Source organism: Cokeromyces recurvatus (assembly GCF_025118155.1).
Source record: "Cokeromyces recurvatus strain NRRL 2243 chromosome Unknown BX663scaffold_7, whole genome shotgun sequence".
NCBI lineage: Eukaryota > Fungi > Mucoromycota > Mucoromycetes > Mucorales > Mucoraceae > Cokeromyces > Cokeromyces recurvatus.
Genome location: NW_026251393.1, coordinates 169,316 through 193,290, shown reverse-complemented (window position 1 = coordinate 193,290; position 23,975 = coordinate 169,316). Strand labels below are relative to the sequence as shown.

Sequence of the window (23,975 nt, the reverse complement as noted above, 5' to 3'; positions counted from 1 at the left end):
TCCTTAGTCTATCAAAGAATCCTCGTGCTTGTGCTAATAGTTCTTCTTTACTGCTGGTGTTCGAAGTTGACTGACTACTGTGAATCTGCCTAGTTTGTTGGAATCTCAAGATATATGCTCTACTCATAAAGAGTCTTGATTGGGTATTCAATTCTGTTAATCGGCTATTCTTTCTCTTCTCGATGGATAGTTGATGTAATAATAGATCAGAAAGAATGGTAGTTGTTTTTTTATTGGCTGGCTCATGTGAACAGTCCAGGTTGTATGCCATCATGGGGGCTAATAATATATTTTTACGACGTTTTATTGTTACATTTTCAAATAGCCTCGTTTGGCTTCTTCTTATTAATTTTCTAAACATCGTTATAAAAAATATATATCCACAAGGGGTTGATGTATACACATAAAATAGTCAAATTTCCGCATGGATAGATTTTTTTTTTTAAAAAAAAAAAAAGCTTGTAACAAGTCACGATCAGACATAGCCTGACTTTCAGCTTTTTCTGCTTGTTTTTTTTATTATTAAAGCTATAATAGAGATAAACAATTCGTTCTACAAAAAAGAACATCAAAGTTGTTATTACCTTCTGGTATCTTATCGGCTACTAATCTGACTTGCTGTAAAGAAGCTACCATTATTTGAAAATTTGTTAAGCTTAGCTCATCTACATAGGCAATACGCTTTAAAAGAACTTTTTGTTCCATATTCAAATGTAACATTTGTTCCTTAATATGTGTCTGTAAATTAAGAAAGACATCCGATAATAATGAATTTTCTATATGTAAAAGATGAATCATATATACGCTAATGAATTATCTGTAGCATACCTTCTTCTTTAAACATTGCTTTGTTTATTGGTTCTTCATTTGATATCTTTAATCCTAACAATTGAACTAGAAAAAAAGTCTTTGTCTTGGTTTTTATCAATGAAAGGTTCAAGTTTCTGTATAGACTTCAACATTTACAGGTGTACCTTTTTCAGATCATTCATTATTTTGAATTATATGCATCTGAGCTCGTATATTTGAACACCCATCCCCTTTTTTTTTTATTCAAAGTGTTTCCACTATCAAGCTTTGTAGTAAGACAGTGAACTCTTGTAAAACTAAGATTATAAATTTCTTTCCTAAACTTGTAGAATATAGGCTTGCTTTGACTTAAACTCTCAAACTCTTCATATATAAACTGTATATATTAAATCAGAGTTTGTAGCTAATAATTGTTTCTGGAAAAAAGCCCTAGTTATGAGCTTAGCATGCTCTTTTTCCATTTTTCACTGTGAAAGGTATTGTTTTTTTTTCTTTTCTCTATATCTATCTCATATGCAGCAACTCAATTCTGCTCTGTCCTTGGGATGAATCCCCATAATTTTGAGCAAGTTCAACAGTGTTTTTAACAGTGTATGTCTGTCTCATTGGGAAAAAAAAGCATATCACACTAATTGACAGTATCCCTTTTACAGATTTGTTTATTATTTTTAATCATTAAACGGTTATTATAATTAATCGGATTTTGATGGAATACATCAATATCAACAGGTACTTCAATATTCTTATCTACCTCAATACTCTGATTTTTTTTTTTGATTTTGCTTAAATTGATGAGGAGCCAGAAGCGAAATAGTTTTTTTTAACTACATGCCTTGTAAAAATATATTGTTCAGTCTTGTTGATTTATTATACAAGTTTATGCATATCTTAATAGAGATATCACCCTGAATATTATACTCTTTTTAATTAACCCCTTTATTTGTTTTTTAACGGTAAAATTATTCAGTATACCTTTTAAAGGCTTTGTTGGTAAATTGATATAACCCTCAGTCATTGAGTTTGATTCTTTTGTTTTGTTTTAGTAACAACTTCATAGTGCAAAATGTCTATTATCACGATGGTCTATACCACTATTTTTAATTAAAATATTACAGCCAAAACCTGGTTTTTTTTATTGATATTACTAATTTAACAATCCTGTTTGTTAATCCTTACACCAACTTATAAAGATGATAATCAATACAGTACATAAGTAACTACAAAGCTCATTTAGTTAGTATTGAATCATCTTCTACAAGTCGTTATTACATAAAAGTTTTTTTTTCATTTATAATTAATAATAAAAAAGGGGTAATGATCCAATTAGCCAGTAGCTTCTCTATATAATAAAAAAGACTACTGTTTCCAGAAGCAACCAATCGTGGAGGTTGATCATTATGTGCTTCCTTTCACAGTTTTATTTAACGAGAGACGTGAAAACACCAGATGAAAGATACTCTCGGGATTGAATATTTTAAGTGACCAATACATCCAAATAACTTCACTGGGGGGATTTATTATTTAGAGTGACCATTATCCGGAGAATATCACTGACGATTTATTGTTTATAGTGACCAATATCCTCAGAATATCACTTTCATAAAGGAAAAGAAAAAAAAAAAACAAAAAAAATCTATTTTTCTTCCCCTATTTATATTTTTTTTTCACATAAACAAAAGGTTTCTAACAGGCACAGTGATTTATTGTGGCTTATTGTTTTCTATTAGAAAGATTTAACGATATGACTCTGTTTAGATCATCATACATATTGAATGTATTACAGCTTCTCCTTTTTTATTTATTTATTTATTTAAACGGAGCTTTTTTCCCCATCTTTATTGCTGCTTATATAAATTTTGTCTATTTATAGACTTTAGTATATTTGACTCTAGTCTTTGAGTATATAAAAGGGCATTAACAAGTAATACTATATAGAAATATCTGAGAGTAGCTTGTATATATGTATACCTTTTATTTTATCTACAGTAGTGTCTGAAGTAAAAATGTATTTATTTATCTATTGAGTTATTATATTTATTAGCTGTCTCTTATCAAATTATAAATTATTTGCTGTAAGCTGTGTTATCAGATTATCTTTTTCTCAGTAAACAACTTATTCATTGAATAAATAAAGGGAAATGGAACAGTAGAATAAATGTTGATTGTAACCAGTAGAGATATATAGTTTTATTTTATTTTTTTTAAAAAAGACTATAAAATTTAGTTTAATTCGAAAAGTTGGTAAATAAACCTTTATCATCTATGTCTACATTGCCAATTCACGTCATCTAATACAAGATAAACATAATATCTATTTTTGATTCATTTAGAAAAAAAGAACTAATAATGTCTGAACTCAAAGTATAAAAAACTATAGAGGCTATGCATATAAGATATTTTTTATTGAACAATGTTGAAAGTAGACGTTCTTGATGATAATTCTCGTAAAGGATCTAATGCTAATGGAAGGTGTTGTATATAACTTTTTTTGACATCAAGTTTTTTTATCTTTCTCTTCAGTAGCTGTATGTTTCCAAATTACTGTTGATTCTCCAGCTTTTGCTATCACAGGTCTCTAATAAAGGGGGAAGTAGTTACAGCAGTAGTTGATATTGTCACTTCATTTGTATTACTAATATATCTTTCAAATGGGGGCTGTTATATATGTTTTATAGCTTGTTCTCGCAGTTCACTTAACTCTGGCCATTTTGGCTTCTTTTTTTTTTTTTCCTAAGAACAAGCATAATGATTAAGAGCTTTTTTTCTTTCAACCTGTATATTGATAGCTCTTAAAATCAGTTTGTTAATGCTAATACAATGTTTATTTAATTAACAAAAAAAATGTAATATAGAATAAAAATCTTATTTGAAATAAAGGTATTCATGATGATGTCACTATCCAAAGTAACTCCTTTATTATTATACTATCAGTTATACAGAGTAGAAACAATTCTCCTCTTCCCCTTCCCCTTTTTTATTATTATTATTTCATGCAATTCACACTTTCTAGCCAATTATAAGTAATCACGTATTATTCATCTTTTTGATCGTTTGGAGATTCTTCTTGATCATTTACGATAACTACACTCATATAATCATCATCAGCTTGCACAGAGGATGCCTCTGATCCACTTCTTTGTCTTCTTATTGGGGAAAGTTCCAAGAAAGATAGTATCTTTTTGTTATTACTATTAGGAAAAATCGGATTACTTTGACTTCTACGTCTTATCATTTGTTTTAATCCAGTTTCTTTAACGTCTTCATTATTGTCCGGTTTTGTCACTACTACTTTTACATTCTTTTTCTTCTTTTCACTATCTGTAAAGGAGAACAAGCCATCAATAATCGATTTAGGGAATTTAAAGGCAGGAGGTTGAGAAGTTGGCAAGATATCATGATAACTAGCTGTATCATGATGACTCGCGATTCTTTCGGATTCATGTTGACTATCATTATCTTCTTCTTCTTCATTACCACTAATAGCTGACAAAGTATCATCTAGCAAATGTTGTCCTGAAGATATTGTAGAAGATGATAAAGCTGAAGATAGACTAGTACTACTGGTTGAAGGTGCTGTAGTGACGATATCGCTTGATCTCTTGACTGTTCCTTTATTTTTTTCAGTCAAAGGGATTGCATGATGAGAGGATTTTGTATTATTATCAGTCACACTATAAGCATCAGAAGAGTGCGAAGGTAATGGTAGTGACATTTTTCTTAATTTTTGTTGTTTTTGATGCTCATTTTGAGAATGACACCAAGCTAATTCACATTCAAGAAAATCTCTATAACATTGCAATCGTTGTAATTCAATTCGTTTAGACTTAATTCTTTTACCAACTGAATCAGCAAATGCCAGAATACGATCTCTTGTAGGTCTTATGTAAGGTGTAAGAACCATAAGATTACGACGTAATTGAAGCTCACGATCCAAGAGTTTTACTTGTTCATCAATCCGAATAGTTAATTCTTCTACTTTTTCATTTGCTTTCATCTCTCTTTTTAAACGATCAGCATATTTTTGTTGATTAGCCAAATTAGAGTAACCCGAAGATGAAAAGGATCTCTTAGCTAGAGATGGCATTGTAGTTATAGGTCTCATTCGAATTCCTGTTGTTTTCAATGTTGCTGCATAGTTGATTTTTAACATCCAGTCTTCCATCTCTTTATCATCTTCAGTACGAAATAAGAATTGTTGACCATCACCGGTAATTAAACGAAATACATGAGGGTATTTTGTATATTCTTCATCATAAATACAAACAGCATAAGATAATGATATAATCTGAACAGGTCTTAAATACGAATGAGTATGACTAAAGGAACTATTGACGTTATTGGGTATAGACTGAGTTGTATTTGTTTTCTTTTGAGTGAAATGTGATGATCCAGAGGCAAGACTATTGAAGTTATCAGAAGATTCTGTAGTAGGAATTAAAGAAGCAGAAGAAGAAGTAAGTGTGGGAAAGCTATTATTTCTTCGTGGTGGTGTCTCCTCTAACCAATTTTGAAATGAAGATGTATCAGCAAAAAAGATAATTTGACTTCCACTTAATATAACACCAAATGGTCTCCAACTACGAGCTGTTGCTCTTTTACCACCTTGTGTTAATTCATATTTCCTATCTATGATTCCAGCTTTTATCACTCTAATGGTAAAAGTATTGATATTACTATTACTCTCATATCTACTTCGGACACCTGCTAAACATAATGATTTAGCCTTTAAAAAGGAAAAGTGAACATCCATAATTGGAATCGGCTTCAAGGTCCGTTTGTAACTGAAGCTATTTTCAGCAGGCATGAGATGTTCTAATTTTTGACTAAGATCAGCTAATAAAGCAGGCTAGAATGAATAATAATAATAAAATGTTAGCTTACACTATATTGTCAACAGTATATAATACTTTACAGAAGACTGAATTAAATTCGAATCATTATTATTTTTTAGTTTCGAAAACCAAGAAGTATGGGTGATAGGTATAGTAGTATTTGATTCTTTATGATCATCAGCATAAGTGAATTCTGACATGACAATATTATCATACATAATCTATAATATACCATATATACACACATATATACACACATATATACACATACATACATATACATATATATATATGAACAAACCTTTTTTCAATGTTAAGCTTGAATTTACATATTATGTTAATAATTACTTTACATCCAAAATTTCGTATGGAACAGTTTCTCCACCTTCAATTATCTTTGTTCTCATGATAAAGGTGTCTTTATTCATCTTTTGTTTTACATTTTTATTATGAGCATCCGTATGTAATAATAAAATGGAAAACGCGATTGCATAGACAACATCTATTAAACATTAATAATGACTCCAAGTCTATAAAGCTTTATTTACCTACCTGGATTGTCTACTAAAGTTGGATTACACTCATAATAACGTTTTGCAAACACTTCCATAGCTCTATCAATTTGTTGTGCTTCTTTTGGTAATAAGACCTTTGCAAGTAGCTTTCTATACAAATGTATAAATACGTTATATATATATATCCTATGACTCATTTACCTTAAGGAGGTATCTATTGCTTCTCCACAAAAATCAAATTTTTGTACTTGAGAAGCAAATTCATCTTCTTTTTGTTCATCGCTAGGACCTGCCATGCGAGTAAGTTCTTTTTTTTTATTATCGTTATAAATGGAATATATGTATATATATAGATATAAAAATTCTCTAATGAGATGATGAATATACAAATGTGGTATAAAATAAAGAAAGAAAAAAGTATTAGAGATTTCTCTTGCTTTTGAATGCAACTATTAAAGAAAAGAAAGAGGAAAATAAAATAAAATAAAATATGGAACACATTATTATTTTTAAATTAGGATATTTTTTTGTGCTCAGCTCTTTGTTGTAGTTTATCTTTCACCTTCTTTATTCTCCAAGTAGATTGACAATAGTAATTATGACGTTTCTGTTCCTTGGCATTTTTGGAATCATATTACTAAAATAAAATAATTGTCTTCATATTATGTAATACTATTTATTCTAGTGTATCATAACATATTAACTGTGTAGTAAAGCATCCTATTTTAGTTTACGTCGTTAATTAATTTATTTATTTTTCAAATGGCTGGCAAAAAGAAAAAATTTAAATGTCAATCCTTATACAGTGAAGCTGGGAAATATTGGTTAATTTAGAAATTTGAATGGTGATTATAAAAAAAAAATAATTTGGGGCATACTAAAAAAATGATTGGTGGAAAACCGAAAAACGATTGGCTCACCAATATTTTCAAGTAAGCTCAGAGCAATATTTATCTGCATGAAATAGCGAAAGCGATAACTAACGCGGATAATCATAATTGTTGTTACTGTTGTTTTTGACATGAAAACAAGAGATGTCTCTTGCCATTATTTCTAAGGCTTGTCAATATCTTTTTAAAATTTAGTATTACCATCAGATCTCGATTCCATATTCTTCTTTTATCTTCGTGTTCATTGGAATTTTTGAGCTACTGAGTCATATATAGATATATATGACACCTACCGTCTTTACCTTCAGTAGACTGTTCCGTCTTGTTTTGAAGAGATTGAAGTGTCTCTTTGTTTCCCTTTAATTTTTACGTTAGATTTCATGAGTAAGCTAAGTGTAGATTAAGTGGATAAAGAGGAAAAAAAGACGTTGAAAAGAAATACAAGTTCCAAATCGATTGATATATACGAGCTACTGCGGATTAAGCATTGTTCCTGAAAAGGAAGTTCTCTGATAACAGGTGTGGATTTTGACAACTTTTAATCTATATAATTACATGAAATTGCTTCAATATTATTGATTCTTTATTAGTATATCATTATTAAACAAAACTTCTGTTACTCTTTCATTGGTGCTTTACATGATCTTAGCGTCTATTGTCTTTGAAAGAGTTGATCAATTCAATCTATTGGATCTGTGTGTTTTAAATCGAGTATTGAATCGAGTAACTGCTATTTATCTCTCTGTATATGCTCTCTAATAAATAAATAAAAAACTAGAGAATGTGTATAACACTTGTAATTTTATTCATTCTCTGATATATTCTCTGTTCAGCAAAGCTAATTATTTTACTGTATCTGTTTGTTTTTCCATTTGTGTTTTTTTTATTTGACTCCGTTGCTTCGAAGTCAACATAAGCCTACATTTGTGCGATATCAAGTATGAATACTCAATATTTAAACAAAATATGAATGGTTCATGAACAGAAGGATTCGGACCTAAACTTTGATGGAAACCGTGTGTTGAGAAGAGGCTATAGATTCATGTATTTACCTTCATATATTTACTAGTGCATTGAATGCAATTGAGAATTTCTGGGCTCTTGTAAGAAGGAAGATGAAGCGCGAGAATCTGATGGTTGAAGAAAATTTATCCGAATGAATCGCTGATGCTTGCAACAATGTACGTGTTAGTGATCTTCATGGATTTCGTAGCCACTTTTAGCTTCATTTTAGTTATCAGAAACGCTCAAAACAACTTTTTAAAAATGACCAATCATTTTTTGGTTTTCCACCAATAATTTTTTTTAGTATGCCTTAAATTATTTTAATTAACCAATATTTCCCAGCTTCACTGTATCTCAGTTTAAAGCTTTTTTTTTTTTTTTTTTTTTTTTTTTTTTTTTTTTTTGTAAGAAAAAACAAAGTGTATAAATAATGTCATCAAAAGACCAGTTTATAGATCCTACAGGCCAAATGGCTGAAAGTACGCTTCGTATTATAGATTTACAGCAAGCTGAAAAAGTAAGGCATATCTTTTTTTTTATATGGATAAATATTTGATATTGATCTTTTGCTGATCTTTCTTTTTTTTTTTTTCTTCAATCTTTAGAAATTAGTTTTGTTAGTTGAAACAGCATCTGAAGCTTTAGCTATTTTGTCTGATGAAGCCCCTAAAGATGAAGATACAGACCAATTCGTTCGTGATCGTGCCATGTCTTTTCGTAATCTAGCATCACGTTATTTTTCACTTGTGAATGTAAAGAGATAATTATGCAAAATATATATATATACATCTATCTATATACATGTACAAATCACTAATAGATATTTAAAAGGATGTTCAATTTGCATTAAGAAACCATACACATTATTTAACAAAAGAAGCGAGTATAACCCCAGCAGCGAATAAGATGATACCCTTTAAGACATCCATTACTGGACAATATAAAGAATTAGAAATTTGGACTGCTGCAATTGATACAATAAGTCAACGAATAGCAGAAATTAAGAAAATTATTCAAGAATAGGGATTAATTTTTATTTAGAAACTGTACATCTTGCATTTCATCAGGAAGATAAGTTTGATCAATCGGTTCATCGTAATCTGGATTGTATTTGTAATCTTTCCCATATCCTAAATCCTATTTTATATATATTAGAGAGGCCTATTCATATATTTATATAAATAAAATTACATAAGTTTACCTTCATTAATTTGGTAGGTGCATTACGAATATGTAATGGGACTGGATAAGCGGGCTTTTCTTTAATAAACTGTTTAACTAGTTTATATGCTTTATAACTTCGTACACTTTTCTTAGTTTCTGCGAGGTGAACAACTAAATGAGCAAGAATAGTATCACATTCGGGCATCCCAATCTTTTCACAAGCATTATATGCAGCCATAGCCTGTAATAGCATATGAGTATTCTAATATACATACACACGTATCTATTTAAATTACCAAAGGTAATGCTGTATTGTCTGCTAATCCAATATCTTCGCTTGCACAACGTACTAATCTTCTTGCAATGTATAAAGGGTCTTCCCCTGCTACTAACATTCTACCTAACCAATATAAGGCAGCGTTTGCGTCACTTGTAGAATGATACAATTTTAATACATTATATACAATTTTAACTTTTATTACCATCATTATTACCTTCCTCGAATACTTTTATGTAATGCACTAATAATATCATAATGTTGATCTCCATTACGGTCATATAATAAATGTGATTTTTGAAAGGCACCTATATGATTATTAATGACTTGTATTTTTTTTTTTTTGTTAACTTTCTTACCTTTGACAGTACTCACTTCCAATGTACATTGTTTTGAAGGCAATAGGCTCAAAGCAATTTCTAAAGTATTCAAAGCAGTTCTCGCTAATTAAGATAAATATTAGACTTATTTATTAGCAGACATATATCATATATATATGTATATATATACCATCTCCATCACTATATATCGCTAATTGTTTTAAAGCATCAATGTCTTTGCTGGTATCCACTTGCACATTATCTTCTTCTCTCCATTGTCTCAAAGCCCTTGTTAAGATGCCTTGAATTTGATCTTGTTCTAATTTTTTCAATACAAACACTTTACATCTTGATAAAAGCGCTGAATTTATTTTGAAACTATATATCATGCAGTCTCTATTTAGATACATCTATATTTCTCAGTAATACTCTTTAGTTACCTTGGATTTTCTGTAGTTGCTCCTATTAATTGTATTGTACCATGCTCTACATAAGGTAAAAATAGATCTTGTTGTACTTTTGTAAATCGATGAATTTCATCAATGAACACAATCGTCTTTTGTCTTGTCAACATCAAGTGCCCTTTAGCATCATCAAAGGCCTTTTTAACATCAGCTGCTCCATGACTTGTAGCACTCAGTTCAACAAAGCGTGATCGAGTCATCTTGGAAATAATTCGTGCGATCGTTGTCTTGCCACAACCTGGTGGTCCCCACAAGATCATGGAAGGAATACGATCAGTATCAATTAATTTTTTCAATATACCATCTGTTCCCAACAATTCTTCTTGTCCAACAAAGTCGATTAATGATGCAGGACGAACTATTGGAAGAATAAAATATAAATTAATTCTCTACATAAACAAATATACACACACACATATATATATATATTACCTCTTGCTGCTAAAGGCATTGTATCATACCCTGCATCCGTCTTTTTTCTTTTTACAGTTAAATTTGTTTTGTCATGATCGATTGTTTGTGTATCTGCATTTGTTCGCTTTAAATTGACATTATTATTGTAATTATGATTGATACTCTGTTGAGATGAAGGCTTTTGACTAGTAGATGTTTGTGATAGCTTGGACGTAAACAGAGGAGCCATTCGAGATGGAGAGGCAGAAGAACTATTGCTAGTATTATTTGTTTCCGATAATGTCGTTGTGGGGGAAACGACATTATTATTATTGTTATTATTATTGACATCTAACTTTGGTTGCATTAATAATCCTGAAGCTGTTAATTGCTGTTGTCTTTTTGGACTTGTTAATTGCGATGCAGTAGTAGAAGAGCTTTCAATTGGAGTTGGACAATTCGCATCAATATGTTGATTAATATTTAACGAAGGAACCCATTGTCCACAAATAGGGCATTGTACTTGTTTATTTTATTTTATTTTATTATCATCATACTTTGCTTTAAAAAAAGGCACTTTTTTTTTTTTTTTCTTTTTACCTTTATTAGACATGATAATTGTTAAAGAGAAAAAAATGATTAATTTTTATATGCTGCTATCTAAATGATATTTACCAATAAAAAAAAAAAAAAAAAAAAAAAAAAAATACTCACTCACTCACACATACATTGCTGTGTTGAAATATAATTTGAGTTATCCTAAAGTAGGCTGTTATTTGCTATAATAATGGCTTCGATTGATGAATGTTTCTATATTTATATGCCCCCTGATAGCTTTTAGATAATAGATTTTCATTTCTTTTCTATTAACTAAAAATATTATTCAATTGGAATATAAGATAAGACTGTCTAATGCAAATATGTATAATATATTATTGTTTCAATAGATTTCTACTTTATCAATTATTATTAATAATCTTTATCCAATATGACATGTTAAAGGAAAAGCTTCTATACAGTTGTATCATTTAAACAAATGAATAATAATGTTAGCCTCAGTACATGAATACTAAAATTTAGGTATTCTTAATTTCGTTTTTTTTTTATATATATAGATTTATATTCTTCTCGTGTTAATGCTATTGTTTATATAGTTGTATCACTTGCCAAGTCAATCTCTTTATGACGTCGAAAAAGCGTGTCGCGTTTTCTATTTTTTTATTACAAAAAATACGTAGTATTTCGTGATATGTGTAGTTCTTTTTTTTTTTTTTTTTTTCTCTCCTTTTTATTCATATGTTGTGTATTTAGACTAAATACATTCAGAAATATATACATGTAATTAAATTAAATCAGTATTAACTATTATGTCTTCTTTAACATTATCTATTTATTATTATACCAATAATATAGATATAATATCATATTATATCATGTTTGTAATTAAAAGAGGTATAAAAAAAAAAAATTAAATAAACTCATATCAAGATATAATTTACAATTTGCAAGTGATTATTTAGACGGAAGAAAAGAAAGTGTTGACTTTAGTAAGATTACCTCTCGTATATCTAAAGTATGCTATGGCCTGAATGAGAAGTTTATTATTCCAGATCAAGTTGCTCAAAAAGTTATCTCTGGTATCTGTCAGGGGATTACTACAGCTGAGTTAGATAATCTTACTGCGGAGATCGCTGCTTATATGACGACTAACCATCCTGACTTTGCAATCTTAGCTGCACGTATTGCTATATCTAATCTTCACAAGAGAACAGATGATACATTTAGTTCAGTCATAAAAAGACTTTACCATCATATACATCCTAACCTGAATCAGCAGCAGCAGCAGCCTCATCCTTTAATCTCAAGAGAACTCTACGAGGTTGTCATGAGATACGAAAGTCAAATCAATGCTGTGATTGTGAATTCAAGAGATTTTGATTTTAATTTTTTTGGTTTCAAAACTCTTGAACATAGTTATTTAATGAAAATAAATGGTGAGGTTATTGAACGTCCTCAATATATGATCATGCGTGTTGCTCTTGGTATTCATGGCTCAGATTTGAAAAGTGCTTTCGAAACATATCATCTTATGTCTTGCAAATATTTTACACATGCTACTCCAACCTTATTTAACGCAGGTACACCTATGCCTCAGTTATCAAGTTGCTTTTTAGTTCAGATGCGTAATGATAGTACTGAAGGTATCTTTGATACCCTAGCCACCTGTGCACGTATCTCGAAGGCAGCAGGTGGTGTAGGTGTAAGTTTTCAAAAGATTCGAGGTTTAGGATCTCCTATCGCTGGAACCAATAGTACCTCTAAGGGCATTGTTCCTATGTTACGTTTATTTAATGATACGGCTCGTTTTGTTACTCAAGGTGGTGGTAAGCGTAATGGAAACTTTGCAATGTATCTTGAGCCCTGGCATATTGATGTATTTGATTTTTTGAATTTACGAAAGAATCATGGTGCAGATGAAATTCGTGCTCGAGATTTGTTTCTGGGGTTGTGGATACCTGATCTGTTTATGCAACGTAATATGTGCATACATATATAAATATATACATATATATATATATATTTAAATTTATATTAATCAGACTGGCATGATGTGTGTGTGTCTTGGGTTTCTTTTTTTAAATATACATACAGGTGTTGAACAATATGGTAAATGGTCTTTATTTTGTCCAAATGAAGCACATGGATTAGACATGTGTTATGGTGAAAAATTTAATGCTCTTTATCTTAAATACGAAAAAGAAGGTAAAGCAAGAAAGGTAGTTGACGCTCAAAAGCTTTGGTTTGCTATTTTAGAAGCACAGATTGAGACTGGAATGCCTTATATGCTTTATAAAGGTTTGAACAATTTCAAAAAAAAAAAAAAAATAAAGATAATAAAGGGCCATCTCCTTATAAAAATATACATGTATAATGAATAGATGCCTGTAATGAAAAATCCAATCAAAAGAATTTAGGCACTATTACTTCGTCTAATTTATGCACAGGTAATATATACTATTTTAAAATTTATCTATTTTTATATATCATTATAATAGCTCTTTTTTATTTTTATTCTCTCTCTTTCCTATAGAAATTATTGAATATACTTCTCCTGATGAGGTTGCAGTCTGTAATCTTGCATCACTCGCTTTACCTAAATTTGTTCACATAGCTACAAAAACGTTCGATTTTGATAAACTTCATAAAGTGACAAAAGTAGTTACACGAAATCTCAACAAAATCATTGATGTTAATTATTATCCTGTAGAAGAAGCTCGTAAAAGCAATACACGTCATCGTCCGTAAGTATAGATAAGAAATGTAGATATATATATATATATATATATGTATATAGATCTTATACAGTTCCTTTTTAGTATTGGGCTTGGTGTTCAAGGACTTGCAGATGTATTTATTTTGATGGGGTACCCCTTTGAATCATCTGAAGCACGTCAGTTGAATAAAGATATATTTGAATCTATTTATTTTGCAGCATTAGAAGCATCCTGTGAGTTGGCTAAGGATATTGGACATTATGAGACCTATCCAGGATCCCCAGCGAGTCAAGGCTTACTTCAACATGACTTATGGGGTATTGAAGACTCTGATGGTCTGGAGTGGACTAGACTCCGGAAAGAGATCCAACAGTTTGGTCTTCGCAATTCACTTTTGCTTGCACCCATGCCTACTGCTAGTACAAGTCAAATATTAGGAAATAATGAATGCTTTGAGCCCTATACTAGTAATATCTTTACTCGTCGTGTTCAAAGTGGTGAATTTCAAGTAGTGAATCAATACCTGCTAAAGGAACTTGTTGAACGAGGATTATGGAATGATCAAGTTAAAAACATGATGATTGCACAAGGAGGTAGTATTCAGGCTATCTCTGTTATCCCTAATGATTTAAAGAGACTTTATAAGACAGTATGGGAAATTTCTCAACGTACAATTATTGATATGGCTGCTGATCGAGGTGCATTCATTGATCAATCACAGTCAATGAACTTGTTCTCTGCTCAACCTAGTTATGATAAATTAACTTCTATGCATTTTTATGCTTGGAAGAAAGGATTGAAAACCGGCATGTATTATTTAAGAACAAGGCCAGCAGTAGATGCAATTAAGGTAAACAAAGGTGGTTTTATTTTCTTCTTCTTCTTCTAAAAAAAATGGTTATATATATTTATATATATATATTTTAGTTTACTGTGGATCAATTGGCTTTAAAAAAGATGGCTTCTGAAGAAACAGAAGAAATAATAAAAATTAAAGAAGAAAAGAAAAAGATTGTCCAACTTCAATGCTCTATAGATAACCAAGATGCTTGTCTTGCATGTAGTGGGTAAAATTCCTCATCTCTTTCTCTCTCCTTTTCTAATATTATTCAATAACAAATGCCATGTTTTTTTTTTCTTTTCTTTTTTACTGTCAATTAGAAATAAATTTTATCCTATTTTATACATGCAATGTTTAATCTTTATTATTATTTACAATTCAATAATATAACAGTATTTAAAACTCGGTTAAGCCTTCTAATGCTAATGCTTCCAAAGTCCTATCTATTGGTTCATTGACATACACTGTACCTAGATCAACACTATAAACTTCACCTTCTTCATCTAATAATAAACCATCATCATTACGGCTTCCAGATGGATTTCCAACAGAGTGATTTATATATTCCACTTGATCCAAACCATCCATCATAACCCCATCTACATCTACATCCACGTCCACTAAATAAGGATCCTTTGCATTATCTATATCATAGGTATGATCAAATAAGGAAGCTGAGGATTCCATATTTGTTGTTGATATTAATGAGTTGTTGACATTACCATTTAAGACGGTGCTATTGATTGTGTTCGTGTTACTACTGTTTGCACTAGCACTATTAGCTGCAGTCGATCGATGACGAGTTCCAGGTGTATTTGGATCAAATAGGTTATCCAATAAATCTATTACCAAAAAAAAAAAAAAAAGGAAAGGGATAAATACAACCTATGCCACATAGATAAAATCCATTTGGGAACCTATATATACCATTTTTCCTCCTTTTATAAAAATCCTCTCTTTCCTTTTCTTTCTTTTCTTTCAAGTCTTTCAACTCTCTTTCTTCTTCTGTCATCATTTCCGAATTTAAAAATTTCAAACGAAGACTTGTATGCTTTCTAAAGCTAACCTGTCCTCCCCATAACCATCGTGGTAGAGTCATGGGTATAATTATCTCAAAGTTTTTAAAATTTTCAATAAATTCAAACTCTTCACTTGAAATTACATTTGTATCTAAATTCCTTGAAAACTCTACCATCGTACTTGAATTACTCCACATTTGTAACTTTCTTAAACATGCAATCACAAGTCCTGTGACATTTGCACCATCTAGGCAATGAACATATAAAGGATGATTGGCTGGATCTATAATAATCTTTTTTTTTTTTTTTTTTTAAATGAGGCTTTAATATTTTGCATAATGTAAATGAGGCTTTAATTCTTACTTGTAGAGCGGCGAGTGTTTTATTATATGTTAAAGGTATATTATCTTCTTTCATTTTATCTACTTGTAAATGAAGTAATTGAATGTTGTTTTCTTCACAGAATTCATGCATCTCTGGCATCAGCTTATCTGGAATAAGTGAAAGTATTGTCTTGAGCTTTAATCTATATATATGTATGTATATACATGTTTAGTCTTTTTTTTTTTCTTTTAATGAAAGTAAATAATACCTTTTTAGAAAACGCTTATTGCGAGGCTTAGGATAGCCACCACGAAATAGGTTCTCCTCTACTATAGAAAACCGAAATGGTGGTATCAAGTTAGGTAATCTAACTGCCATTTTTACACTTTTTTTTTTTATTATTAATTTAAATAAAAAGAAAAAAAAAAGAAAGTAGAAATATATATATATATAAAAAACGTGACTTTAAAAGTTAAGATAAGGCTTATGGGTTGCATTATAACTGTCAAGTGCATCCCAAAACTGGGATACGGTGGCCTTATCCATATGCCTTTTACTTCTGTGAATCTAATAAAATAGTAACAATGAGATACTAGATACTTTCTTGAATAAAACATACTTACATTCATTTCAGCTACAGCCCATTCAGATGCGGGGGCATTGATTTTATCAGAACTCCATTTAGGATAAAATCCTTTCACTAGTATTCTTCATATTAGTAAACAAATAATTGCATTTAATAAAATAATTTACCATGACTGAATAAGTCAACTGGCTTTTCCCATTTCCAGCCTTTAAATTGCCATAATTGACCAGCAACGAATACGCAGCATACACGGTCCCTGAAAATAAAATGAATATAAATCTTTATTAAAATACTTTATCTTACCAGTCATTTTGTTTAAAGTTTGCAACTGAATCAACAATATGATAAGGAACAATTTGTCCGTTTGATTTTGTACGCTCAACCGTGACTCTCTCTGGCTTCTTTAAACCTTCTTCTCTTAACACCTGTGAATCGACATATCTAAGTCGAAGTTAATATAACGCATAAATATATATATATAAATAGATGGTATATTTTCTTTACTTTTGTTCTTCCAAGAATTGCTTAATGTTATAAAGTGTGAATTTAGCTGTAGGTGCAGCAGGCACAATAATAATAGGTATTCTATCTTTACTTGATAACTTGGGTGTTTTATTTATAGGTGTAGACTTTGTACTTGGTTTTATAGAAGCACTTGAAGATTTATGATTTGATGAACTAGGTTGAGAGGCTAAAAGAAAGAAAGAAAGGAAGGAAGGAAGGAAGGAAAAAATAGTTAATTTATGTGCCATCTTTTTTTTTTTTTCCTAATTAGTTTATACCTCCTGATTTCTGTGTTGTGTTTGGACGAGGATTAGTAGGAACATCTTTGCCAAGTACTAATTGTTTAGCAAGATTAATAGCATGTGTAAAGTTTTTAGAGCCCTTTAATATGGTTGATCTTGTTGTCATCTCTCGTTCACGCGATAAAACTTCTTTAACTGTTTTAATTGAATTGGCTGATGTGAGAGGATTTACTTTCATTTTTTTAGTTGTTGAATCAAAATAATTTGCATCATCTCTAGTACGTTTTTCTAATTGTATAGACACATATAAGCAACTTGTATTATTATATATATTATCATTACCTCCAAGATTACTTATGGAAACATTGGGTGATTGATCAACTTTGCCTGTAAGATAATCTAAAATTTTTCTTCTGTCGACAATAGAAACATGTTCAATACCACGAGTACGACATTCTTTAAAGTAAACAGAGTTATCCACTTGCGAAGTTTGAACTAAAAAAATCAAAGTTTCCAAGGTATAAGTTTCATTGTCTGTTGCATTTGTCTTTTTAAAATTGGTAGGTGTGTCGCGTGGAAAGATGGCATCATCAGTAAATTTAATTTTTTTTGCTTCTGTAATGTTCATCACTTTTTCTCCTTCTTCGTTTAATAAAGTCACAGGTTTGTCATTAATGGTGAATTCACGTAGAAGTGATAAAGGATCTGATGCCATTTTTTATTATTATTATTATTATTATTATTCTTTTTTTATTAAGGATGAAATAAAGTGAAGATGCATGCTTATAAAAAAAAAAAAAAAATAAAATGAATTAAGATAAAATAAACCCCGACAACAGAAAAAAAAAAAAAAAAAAAAAAAAAACTAAAGAAAGGCTGCTTAAACAATCTTTGACTTTTTACAGAAAAGCTCATTGAAGCTCAACGAGAGAGTATATTTGACAAAAAAAAAGTAATAGCTGAAAGTGACAGTGAATATAGACACACCTAAACGAATACATATCTTAGAAAGAAGGGTTCTTTTTATGAAAAATAGAGGTAAGGCTTAGGGCAGCCATCTAATAAGGTACCATTGCATTATATGAATACGTTTAATACAAAATATAAATACCCAAAGAATAGGGTCCTACTGCATTATAGAACCAGAAGTAACTTAGTATTTGTGTCTTTTTTCAAAGTTATTAAACATTATCTTGCAGGAATTCACTAAAAATTGATGGTGCATAAAGACTAGATATAAATCTAGTAGAAATTTTTGTAAGCAAGAATATAGTTTATATAAAATCACATTGTCAGGTAATATCAGCAACCATAATAAATAATAAGGATGGAAGAATACTTTGATCAGTAGATTATGGAGTAAATTATAGTATTGCTTTGGTCGGGGAAGAGTGAGAAGTACTACGGACAATAATGGTAACAAATCGATTTAAAGTTCGAAAATTCTTTATTGATATAAAGCGGTAGTATTTAAGAAGACTCATAAATTGTTAGTTATGTCAAGGTAGAAAAAAAAAGGGGGGGCTTTTAAAGTGGTAACAAAGTCCTCATGAAGAGAATATTGACACTTATCAGTAAATATAAAAACAATAGCATATCTATAAGAATCCTATCCATAGTTTAATAAAGGCTTAAACTCTTTACAGAATCAAATAAACAAGAATTGAATACAAAGAATTAGAAGCTTTTTCGTAAAAGTTGCCCTCCTTGGGCAATATTTAATGGTAGATTTTCTTTTAATTTATTTAGTTTTTTTTTTTATCTAAAGATAAAGGTTAAACTAATTGGACAAGAATTAAGTTTTAAGACAGAATTCTTCGTAAAAGCCATTTAGGAATAGTTGAGTAGAAGAACAGATATAATAGTCATAATGTCTAGAATCCAAGTTTCACAATTAGTGTCTTTTAATTTCCGTATCATTAAAGCCTGAGTATACATTTTAAAGATAAAAATGTCCAATAATGATATTAAACTACGAATCTGGTTTGCCTTGTAACAAATTCAGTTGAATTTACTGCAATCTCAAGTTATCTACACTGTTATTATATCCGAAAAAAAAAAAAAGTTTCACAACATTATTTAAATTTTAATTAAAATTATTATCATTTCTAATTAACTTTATAGCATATTTTAATACTTAAAAGATGGTCTGCAGAAAAATTATAATGCCTTTATTTTAGGAGACTCTTTATAAAACAATAAACAGTTTATTCTTTATTATAACACATCGACTATTATGCAGTAAAAGTATCTGAACGCATTTGGTTCGTTAGCGTCGTCTTCCCCCCCTTTTTTTTTTTTTTTTTTTTTTTTTTTTTTTTGGTAGGTAAAATAGTATGTACACTAAAACCAATGAAGGTTTTATTATTATTATTTCAAACTCAAATATTGTCTCTAATCATTTCCTCCCCCTTTTTTTTTCTTTTTTTTTTTTTTTTTTTTTTTTTTTTGGAGAAATATATTTCTTCTTCTCCTTTTTTTTTTCTATTATTACAGTTCCCTTTCTTTATTTTATAATTAAATGACACAAGAAGACTTTGTGGAAGAAGAATTATTACCAACAAAACAAGATGAATGGGGCATTTCACCAACATCATCTCATGACAATGGAGCCATAACACGGCAACTTTCCTTAACAAGAAGTCTTAGTGAAATATCAAACGATGAAATACGTCGTAAAGAAGTTATAAATATTTCCACCTCTAATCCTTCTCATTTATTCTGGTAAATGGGTAAAATTATAAAATAGGAAGGGATTTTTTTTTTTTTTTACCTCTAAAAAAAAAAAAAAAAAAAAAAAAAAATTAACTCTATCATGATAGGGTGCCCGCTTCACAACACCCAGAAATTGCACCAGCAGAGTTTGAAAAATATGTTAAAGCACACGGTTTAGTTATAAGAAGGAGAAGTGAAAAAAGAAGACAATCCATTCTTTCTGTTTATTTTACAGCTAATGAAGAAGAGGATAAGAGCATTAAAAAGTCATTACAAAGAAGTGCTAGTTTGCAAACAGCAACTGCAGGAGGTAAATAGATAGATAATAAAACGAAATAAAGTTTATATATATCTCTTCTTTTTGAAATAATATTTTTTTTTCTCTTATATATTTATTGTAACAGAATATGCTCGAAATATACCTGATTTGTTAATTTTTGATAGAAATTCATCACCTTTGGATAAGTCTCGAGCACTTGTTCCAAAAGCGGACAGACCATTATTAAGAAGAGGTGCTCGTACAAATTTTAAAAGAAACTCATCACTTAATAAATCACCAACAGATCATGATAAAGACTTTAATTATTCTCAGAATAGGACTAGTAAGCATGATGATGAGGGAGTAATAGTAACTGATGCTGTTGAAAGACAAAAAGAGGTGCATATACCAGCAACAGAGAATGATCATGTAAGGGATTTATGTGTTGCAACTAGACGACAGGAAGAATATGACATCATAACTTCCGAGCCAGATCCTATTGCTATATCTCGATCCGTTTCTACTTCTCTTTCAACCGCTAATAATCGTAAAAGTAGTTGGTCATGGGCATTTTGGTTAGATGAAAAGTCAGCTAAAAAGAATAATAAAGTAGATTCTGAAGAACAACAACAAAAAGACTCACATAATACAACTTTAAACCATAAGAAAGTATTTACATTATCGTCTTTATTTTCGAGAAAGTCTAAAAATAATCAACAACAGAATTACACATCAAATATTGAGACAATGACATCAGGCCTACTGACTAAACCATCGAATGATATTCAATTACATAATCCTATGAACATGACTCGATTACCTTTACATGTCGAGAGAGCCATCTATAGATTATCTCATATCAAGTTAGCTAACCCACGGCGTCCATTACATGAGCAAGTTTTAATTTCAAATCAAATGTTCTGGTATTTATCCGTTATAGCTTGTAATCAGAACACAGCAGAGACTAAATTGATTGAAGAGAAAAAGAGAAGGAAGCGACTTGTAAAGAAACAGAGAGCACCTCCAAAGAATTCAACTACCAAATTTATCTCTTCTAATCGTTCGACTGAATCAACAGGATTTATTGTACCTGAAAATTATTTAAATCCAAGCTCATTAAAAAGACCTATGAAAGCTGGTTATAACACATCACTTTATCATAAGCAACAACCCCAAAGTAGTGATAGTTCATCTTCTGAAGATGATGATTCATTATCAAGTGATGAGGATGAAGATTAAGATAAAAACTTTATTAACAAAAAAAAAAAAGAAAAAAAAAAGAAAAAAAAGCCTCTATATAATTATATCTAAATACGATACTATATATAACATGTACAAAATATATACTATATAATAATGTCCATAATAATAAATAACATAATAATTAAAAATAATAATATAATAATTACTAAAACTAACTTTGTGTCTGTTATTGACTTTGAGCTTTAAAGCTCTATTACATGTTTGATTTACTTGAAAAAAGAAAAAAAAATGCATTATAATCTTTGTGTGTACAATAAGTTGTGTTGATTGGCTAAAAAAATGTTCTTTTTTCTTGGTTACATATTATTATTATTATTATTATGTTCACTTTTCTTGTTTCTTTTCTTTTATTTTCTTTTTATAACTCGTATAATGATCAAGATAACATTATTATTATCTTTATCTATAATTAATATAATCATTAGCGGCCTTCAAGCTGCATACATAAATGATGGTAATAGACATAATAATGATTATCAAATTGCTTTTAAAACGCCTTTGGGTGTTCCATATCGAGGTAGTAATTATAGCCGAATTGTATATACATTTATTCTTATTTATTGTCTATATAAAGGTAGATTTATTACCATCGATAAAAGAATTTTAAATACCGAGGATTTACCTTTTATTGAGCACTCTGATGGTAAAGAATTATTGACTATTTCCCCTAGCATAATAAATAACAAATACATTTTTTTTTTTTTTTTTAAAAAAAAAAAAAAAAGGAAACTCCTCATGGCTGGCAATGAATTTCGATTTTCAATATGTCAAACCTATTTTTGATTTTCTTAATACTACCCATAAAGTGCCTTTATTGAGTCGAGGTAATGATGTACATTTACTCTACTCGTACAAACATATATACATATTTTATGTTTATTACATTTTTATATTAGGAGAAGCGCATATTACAGTTATTTCACCGCCAGAGTTTACAGTACTTGCTACAGCTGGTGTTACAATTGATGACTTAAATAAAATTGCTATCTCTGATACTATTCAAAAAAGTAAAGTCGAAATTATATGTATTGGAAAAGAAGATGTTGTGATCGAAAATAAGAATAGAATTGTTTATCAAATCATTGTAAAATCATCCGACTTGATTGGGATACGTAAAAAGATATTCCAATTATATGCTAGAAAAGATGGGAATACAGCCCTTTTTGATCCTAACGTACAAGATAATAATAATAATAAAGAGAGTACACATGTATATATTAATCCCTTTTGTTTTATGATTATTATAGTCATTCTGGCCTCATATTACAGTTGGCTTTACTTCAACAGACGTGTTTCTTGAACAAGGCATTTATAAAGGTTTTAATGTATGCTTTTATCCTATTCATTTAAAATGAGCATATAAATAAAGTGAATTTTTGCTTCTTTTTTTTAAAAAAAAATAAAAATGTTCATCCTTATGTATAAACAGAAATCAAAGTAATTTAAATAAAGTCTTGTGAGCTAATTTGGTTTCATTCCACTATAAATTCTTATTGCTATGCCAACTAATTTCGAATCATGGAGAATCTTTTTACATTTTTTTTTTTTTTTTTAGAAATAAAAAAGAAATCATTTGCATACTCTTATTTACAATATCTATCTACTTTAAATTTTTGGTTTCCCCATTAGTTTAACATCCAATACGTTAGAAACATCAAGAATACAAATCAAAATACAAGACAAAGCTAAAAGTGACTTTAAATTACATTTTTAGAAATTTATATGAAACACAAACAAATACATTTACAAAATGCGATCGTTGAAAGCTGATTTTTTGATTTATTGATTTTTTTTTTATGTTTTATCAATACAAGAATATGAAAAGGCTAAAAACAGTTGAGTAATGTCCAAAGTATAATATTCATGTTAAATACGGAAATCATATACTTGATGATGTAAAATACGGGATTTTTTTTTTTTTTTTTTTTTTTTTTTTTTTTTTTTTTTTACATTTTCAACATTTTCTGCTATTCTTGCTGAAGCAAGTATTATATTATTGAAGGATTTTGTCTTTACACCAATAAAATTTGGTTTTCGAGGGGAAAAAAAAAAAGATAAATTTATTAACTTTATTAATTATTCTTTTTTTCTTTTTGAAATCAAGAGCTATTGCTGTTGTAAATAGTTATTTTCTTCGGGGAATATTTATAATAATGAGTCAAAAAAACGAATGTAAAATAAAGATTGATTAACAAGTAATCAATTTGATGATAACTGCATGTAGTTATTATTTTCTGATATATAATATACTTTTAATTTTATATGATTTATTATATA

General features: G+C 29.5%; 8 protein-coding genes across 8 annotated transcripts; 3 read left to right on the top strand and 5 right to left on the bottom strand.

The window, feature by feature from the left end:
* Positions 1 to 486: 486 nt before the first annotated feature.
* Positions 487 to 1,031, bottom strand: BX663DRAFT_321088 (uncharacterized protein). Its single transcript, XM_051522095.1, has 2 exons — positions 829 to 1,031; positions 487 to 776 (listed from the first exon to the last, which is right to left on the bottom strand). The coding sequence occupies exons 1-2, from the start codon at positions 842 to 844 to the stop codon at positions 529 to 531; spliced, it is 264 nt and encodes an 87-aa protein (XP_051384547.1). The 5' UTR covers positions 845 to 1,031; the 3' UTR covers positions 487 to 528.
* A 2,633-nt stretch (positions 1,032 to 3,664) lies between these two features.
* BX663DRAFT_321041 (uncharacterized protein) lies at positions 3,665 to 6,048 on the bottom strand. Its single transcript, XM_051522094.1, has 3 exons — positions 5,944 to 6,048; positions 5,723 to 5,863; positions 3,665 to 5,656 (listed from the first exon to the last, which is right to left on the bottom strand). The coding sequence occupies exons 2-3, from the start codon at positions 5,858 to 5,860 to the stop codon at positions 3,842 to 3,844; spliced, it is 1,953 nt and encodes a 650-aa protein (XP_051384546.1). The 5' UTR covers positions 5,861 to 5,863; positions 5,944 to 6,048; the 3' UTR covers positions 3,665 to 3,841.
* A 2,835-nt stretch (positions 6,049 to 8,883) lies between these two features.
* Positions 8,884 to 11,284, bottom strand: BX663DRAFT_502803 (DNA polymerase III, clamp loader complex, gamma/delta/delta subunit). The gene is made up of 8 exons (XM_051526662.1): positions 10,710 to 11,284; positions 10,254 to 10,635; positions 10,004 to 10,191; positions 9,853 to 9,936; positions 9,711 to 9,801; positions 9,513 to 9,645; positions 9,254 to 9,457; positions 8,884 to 9,189 (listed from the first exon to the last, which is right to left on the bottom strand). The coding sequence occupies exons 1-8, from the start codon at positions 11,035 to 11,037 to the stop codon at positions 9,079 to 9,081; spliced, it is 1,521 nt and encodes a 506-aa protein (XP_051384545.1). The 5' UTR covers positions 11,038 to 11,284; the 3' UTR covers positions 8,884 to 9,078.
* Positions 11,285 to 11,949: 665 nt separating this feature from the next.
* Positions 11,950 to 15,101, top strand: BX663DRAFT_469420 (ribonucleotide reductase). Its single transcript, XM_051524115.1, has 8 exons — positions 11,950 to 12,008; positions 12,084 to 12,122; positions 12,191 to 13,204; positions 13,323 to 13,526; positions 13,610 to 13,675; positions 13,762 to 13,972; positions 14,048 to 14,795; positions 14,873 to 15,101. Exons 2-8 carry the CDS (start codon positions 12,104 to 12,106, stop codon positions 15,014 to 15,016), a joined length of 2,406 nt encoding a protein of 801 aa, XP_051384544.1. The 5' UTR covers positions 11,950 to 12,008; positions 12,084 to 12,103; the 3' UTR covers positions 15,017 to 15,101.
* On the bottom strand, positions 14,989 to 16,526 carry BX663DRAFT_502800 (tyrosine phosphatase family-domain-containing protein). The gene is made up of 5 exons (XM_051526661.1): positions 16,398 to 16,526; positions 16,169 to 16,331; positions 15,714 to 16,098; positions 15,107 to 15,628; positions 14,989 to 15,012 (listed from the first exon to the last, which is right to left on the bottom strand). The coding sequence occupies exons 1-4, from the start codon at positions 16,505 to 16,507 to the stop codon at positions 15,183 to 15,185; spliced, it is 1,104 nt and encodes a 367-aa protein (XP_051384543.1). The 5' UTR covers positions 16,508 to 16,526; the 3' UTR covers positions 14,989 to 15,012; positions 15,107 to 15,182.
* Positions 16,503 to 18,234, bottom strand: BX663DRAFT_502797 (RNA pol II accessory factor, Cdc73 family-domain-containing protein). The gene is made up of 7 exons (XM_051526660.1): positions 17,804 to 18,234; positions 17,498 to 17,749; positions 17,220 to 17,406; positions 17,019 to 17,156; positions 16,883 to 16,971; positions 16,753 to 16,829; positions 16,503 to 16,696 (listed from the first exon to the last, which is right to left on the bottom strand). Exons 1-7 carry the CDS (start codon positions 18,174 to 18,176, stop codon positions 16,595 to 16,597), a joined length of 1,218 nt encoding a protein of 405 aa, XP_051384542.1. The 5' UTR covers positions 18,177 to 18,234; the 3' UTR covers positions 16,503 to 16,594.
* A 1,748-nt stretch (positions 18,235 to 19,982) lies between these two features.
* Positions 19,983 to 21,674, top strand: BX663DRAFT_469414 (uncharacterized protein; the record flags this gene model as incomplete). The annotated part of the gene is made up of 3 exons (XM_051524114.1): positions 19,983 to 20,185; positions 20,284 to 20,486; positions 20,581 to 21,674. The coding sequence occupies 3 exons, from the start codon at positions 19,983 to 19,985 to the stop codon at positions 21,672 to 21,674; spliced, it is 1,500 nt and encodes a 499-aa protein (XP_051384541.1).
* A 347-nt stretch (positions 21,675 to 22,021) lies between these two features.
* On the top strand, positions 22,022 to 23,232 carry BX663DRAFT_320855 (uncharacterized protein). Its single transcript, XM_051522093.1, has 4 exons — positions 22,022 to 22,215; positions 22,273 to 22,341; positions 22,424 to 22,522; positions 22,595 to 23,232. Exons 1-4 carry the CDS (start codon positions 22,071 to 22,073, stop codon positions 22,996 to 22,998), a joined length of 717 nt encoding a protein of 238 aa, XP_051384540.1. The 5' UTR covers positions 22,022 to 22,070; the 3' UTR covers positions 22,999 to 23,232.
* Positions 23,233 to 23,975: the final 743 nt, after the last annotated feature.